Below are 4,945 nucleotides of genomic sequence, written 5' to 3' on the forward strand. Positions count from 1 at the left end.
TTTGTTCCTCAGGATTTGTTTGGCAATTCTGGCTCTTTTATGATTCCATATAAATTTTGGGATTGTTTGCCCTAGTTTTGAGAAAAATGTCATGGGTAATTTGATAGGGATTGCATTGCATCTGCAGATTGTTTTGGGTAGTAAGGCCATTTTAGTGATATTAATTCTTTCAATCCAGGAGCATGGGAAAGCTTTCCATTTCTTTGAATCCTCTTTAATTTCCTTGATGAATGTTTTGTAATGCATAGCATATAGGTCTTTCACCTTCTTGGTCAAGTTTATTCCTAGGTATTTAATTTGGGGGGGAGGTGCAATTTTAAAAAGGTATTGCAGTTCTTTATTCCTTTTTCTAAAATTTCATTGTTCCAGATATAGAAATGCAACTGATTTCTGAATGTTATTCTTATATCCTGCTACTTCGTTGAATTTGTTAATCAGTTCAAGAAGTGTTTGTGTGGAGTCCTTAGGGTTTTCTATATTAGTATCGTGTCATCTGCATAGAGTGACAAAGACCTGAATAGACATTTCTCCAAAGAAGACATATGAATGGCCAACAGGCACATGAAAAAATCCTTACCCTCACTAATTATCAGAGAAATGCAAATTAAAACTACAGTGAGGTACCACCTCACATGTGTAAGAATGGCCGTCGTTAGTAAGTCTACAAATAACAAGTGCTGGAGAGGGTGTGGAGAAAAGGGAACCTCCTGCACTGTTGGTGGGAATGTAAATTGGCACAACCACTATGGAGAACAGGATGGAGGTGCCTCAGAAAAGTAAATATAGAACCCACATACCAGCTAGCAGTCCCACTCCAGGGCATATATCCAGACAAAGCTTTCATTCAAAAAGATCCATGCACCTGTATATTCATTGCAGCACTATTCACAATAGCCAAGACATGGAAACACCCCAAATGTCCATTGAGAGATGAATGGGTTAAGAAGCCGTGGTACATATACACAGTGGAATACTACTCAGCTATAAAAATGACCAAGATAATGCCATTTGCAGCAACAATGATGGAACTAAAGATTCTCATACTGAGTGAAGTAAGTCAGAAAGAGAAAGACAAATACCATATGATATGACTTATATCTGGAATCTAATTTATGGCACAAATGAACCTTTCCACAGGGAGAAAACTCATGGACATGGAGAATAGACTTGTGGTTGCCAAGGGGGAGGGGAAGGGAGAGAGGTGGAGTGGGATTTGGGGTTTGTAGATGCAAACTGTAGCATTTGGAGTAGATTAGCAAAGAGATCCTGTTGTGTAGCATAGAGAACCATATCCAATTGCTTGTGATAGAACATTATGGAGGCTGATGTGAGAAAAACAATGTGTATAAATGTATAACTTTGCTCTACAGCAGAAATTGACAGAACATTGTAAATCAACTATAATAAAAAATTAAAAAAAAAACAAAAACACTGGCCATAGATAGGGATTTTGAGAACAAGATAAAATTAAGCAAGATAAAACTCACCACATTTGACTTTCTGAGTATAAAATACAAACTCTCTTACGTAAGAATTGTGTATATAATAATATTGGCTGAGAAATCATGGTCTAAATGAGTGTTTCACCTGCTAATTCACCTGAAAATCTGTATTTACATCAACACACAATTTAAGATTTTTAACTCACACGGTGAACACCACCACCACCAAAAACAAACAGAATAACGAGGAAAGAACTGCAGTGGAAAATGAAAGAGCAACGGCAGCGGGAAAGTGCCGTGAACCAAACTGCCCCACAAGTATTTTCTACAATCTTAAAATCGCTTTACCCCAATTTCCTCGTCTGCAGAACCGAGTGATTATGATTTACCCAGCGGCTGACTTGGAAGAGGAATCCTGAGAATCCCTACCGTGTTTTTCCACAGTGTCTGCCATATGGTAGGCCTCCGAGAAATATAAGCAGAAACATACAAAGTATTATTAATATAACCACTGTTATGGTTACTGTAATGTTTATTGTGTTATTAATATTAAATATAGAAGCATTTAAAATCAACTCAGTATTAAGTTCATACTTTTATAATCCTGTGTATATGTTTACATCTGCTTTATTCAAAGTCAAAACTACAACATGCTAAAATGTTGATCAATTAATGAATACATAATTTGTTGTATGTGCTGCAAAGCAATAAGATTCAACAATAAACTGTGGATATAGGCAACAAGAATGAATCTCAAAAGCATTATTGCAAGTAAAAGAATCCAGACATAAAAATTAAATTATTTATTACTTAATTGACATAACCTTCTCTGAAAGGCAAACTGTATGACAAATCAGTTTGGGGGTTGCTGGGAACTTGGGGCTGTGGGACAAGACTGGCCACGAAGAGGTGTAGGGGTGCTTGTGGGGTGATGGGAAGAGGTCCTCTTTTGGTTGATTATGGGGGTGATTACATGGCTGTGTTCTTCGGAGCCCATCAAATAGTGAATGAAGATAACTGTTTTGGTTGGTTTCATCTTGTTCTCAAAATCCCCATCTAAATAGAGTAAATTACTCTGAAAGTATACCTCAAAGAACATGCCTTAAGTATAGTAAATAGATTATATATCATAGTAACAATAATACCTTAAGGGGATTTATACAAAACCAATAGGATCTAAATGTGTGCATCATACAACCATCCATGATTTACTTTAGTGAGTTTTTCACCTTCATTTATTTTACAAATGTTTTATGGTTGTAGAACCATTTAACAGATCTTATCGTAGAAAGTACAGAGGGAAGATAGGAAGGAAAGCGTTTTCATGTGATTTGAAAATAAAACAGAGAGTATATCCAAATCCCGTCACCTTCTACCTCCTGAAAAGTTGACATGTTGTTTAACGTTTGTGGGTATTTAAACTCCCCATGTGTGTAGTAGAAAATAGTATCCACCACAGAGTCTTGATGGGGAGGGAAATTAGAGACACATTCACATTATTTTACCACTGTGACACTCCACGCCCACTCTTTTCCTTTTGTCTTTTCTCTCCTTTCCTTTCTCTTCTTTTCTTTTCTTTTCCTTTTCTTTCTTCCTTCCTTCCTTCCTTCCTTCCTTCCTTCCTTCCTTCCTTCCTTCCTTCCTCCTCCTTCCTTCCTTCCTTCTTTCTTTCTTTCTTTCTTTCTTTCTTTCTTTCTTTCTTTCTTTCTTTCTCTCTTTCTTTCTCTCTTTCTTTCTCTCTTTCTTTCTCTCTTTCTTTCTCTCTTTCTCTCTTTCTTTCTTTCTCTGGGGCAGAGGATTTAAATGAGCTATGGACTTGGGAAAGATTTTCAATGGTTTTAAGTAACGCGGCTGTTTGTCTTATCATTTGAATAAAAAACTAAACAAATGTCTATTTTTTTTCCTATTTTGGTTATCTCTATCTCCAATTCAATTACCCTTCATAGGCGTAATTCGTTTCAATTCAATTCATAGGGTAGGAATGGGGAGAGATTGTTGTGGGCAATGTAGCATCAAGATTAGTTTTCTTTGCTGTCGGTTTCATTGCTTTTTAAATTTTCCAAGTAGCCCAAACTCGATGATGCTTACTCAGCTTCATGACAGTGTAGCTAAACTGGGTATCAGTGACAGTGGCTGCACAATGAACAAGAATATTGCCTAGAGTAGTGAAAATGGACTTTGATCATTGTTGATCCTTTAGTAATCGCTTGAATGACTCTAATCAGCAAGACGTACCTTTTTCATAATGAGTGGATCCCAAACTATCTTCCCTCAAGGCCATAGTAAGATGAATTTTAATAGCTAGTTTGCCTTCTGCATTAATATGATTCTAAGCCCGTTATGTATGTATTTTCGGATTTACAAAATTGCTCACAACGTAACCCATGCCATTTTTACCAGTGTGATCGCTACAGGGAAAATGCAGAGGAAGATATTTATAACACGAAAGCATCATACAAATAACAATCACTAAACGTGGTTTTAAGTCTTTGCTGACGCTTCCCCTTTTGAGTTAACACTGGCTGACTTTTAAATACCTTCACCTTTGGTCCCAGGCGTCACATTCCTTTCAAGGAAAACAGCCTCTGGACTCTCCTCCGTATTTGCTGGGTCTTGATGCTGTAGATGATGGGGTTCATCAAGGGCGGGAAAAGGATGTAGACGTTGCCCATGAGGACGTGGACCAGGGGGGAGCGGTGTCTCCCGAAGCGATGCACCATCGTCAGACCAATGATGGGGACGTAGAAAGCCAGGACGGCGCAGAGGTGGGACCCACAGGTCTGCAAGGACCTGCTCCTCTCTTCTCGTGACGCGGTAGCCAGGACGGCCCGCAGGATCATGAGGTAGGAGAGGATGATGAGCACCGCATCCAGCAGCAGGTTGCTGATCACCAGGGCCAGGCCGTAGGCGCTGTTGAAGCGGATGTCCGAGCAGGCCATTCGAATTAAGTCTTGGTGCAGGCAGAAGGAGTGAGAGAGGACGTGGGGACGGCAGTAGTTTAAGAACTTCAGGCGAATGATAACTGGAGGTATGAGTAAAGAACTCCTGCATAGGATCGCCACCCCAATTTTCATGACTTTGTCCTTAGTTAGGATGGAGGAGTAGCGTAGTGGGTTGCAAATGGCAACGTAGCGGTCAAAGGCCATGGCGAGAAGGACGGAGGACTCCACGAAGGACAGGCCGTGGATGAAGTAGGACTGGGCGATGCAGGCATCCAGGCTGACCTCCCGGCTGAGCCCCCACAGGACCCCCAGCACCGTGTGCACGGTGGACAGCCCCACGCACAGGTCCGTGACGGCCAGCATGGCCAGGAAGTAGAACATGGGCTGGTGCAGGCTGGGCTCCGTCCGGATCACATGCAGCACCAGGCAGTTCCCCAGGAAAACCACGGCGTAGATGCAGGAGAAAGGGATGGAGAGCCAGAAGTAGTCACCCTCTAGGCCAGGAAATCCAGTGAGAATAAATCTGGAACTATTGACGTTGACGACTGAGATAGCAGGCAT

The 4,945-nt window shown here is 40.6% G+C and overlaps 1 protein-coding gene across 1 annotated transcript; it reads right to left on the bottom strand.

The window, feature by feature from the left end:
* Window positions 1–4,000: 4,000 nt before the first annotated feature.
* Window positions 4,001–4,945, bottom strand: LOC125111975 (olfactory receptor 51V1-like). Its single transcript, XM_047754185.1, has one exon. The coding sequence runs from the start codon at window positions 4,943–4,945 to the stop codon at window positions 4,001–4,003; it is 945 nt and encodes a 314-aa protein (XP_047610141.1).

Source organism: Phacochoerus africanus, chromosome 11 (assembly GCF_016906955.1).
Source record: "Phacochoerus africanus isolate WHEZ1 chromosome 11, ROS_Pafr_v1, whole genome shotgun sequence".
Classification (NCBI taxonomy): domain Eukaryota; kingdom Metazoa; phylum Chordata; class Mammalia; order Artiodactyla; family Suidae; genus Phacochoerus; species Phacochoerus africanus.

Excerpts from the sequence above, each read along its gene's own strand:
- LOC125111975 (XM_047754185.1), bottom strand. The coding sequence starts at position 4,945 with ATGCCTGCTATCTCAGTCGTCAACGTCAATAGTTCCAGATTTATTCTC.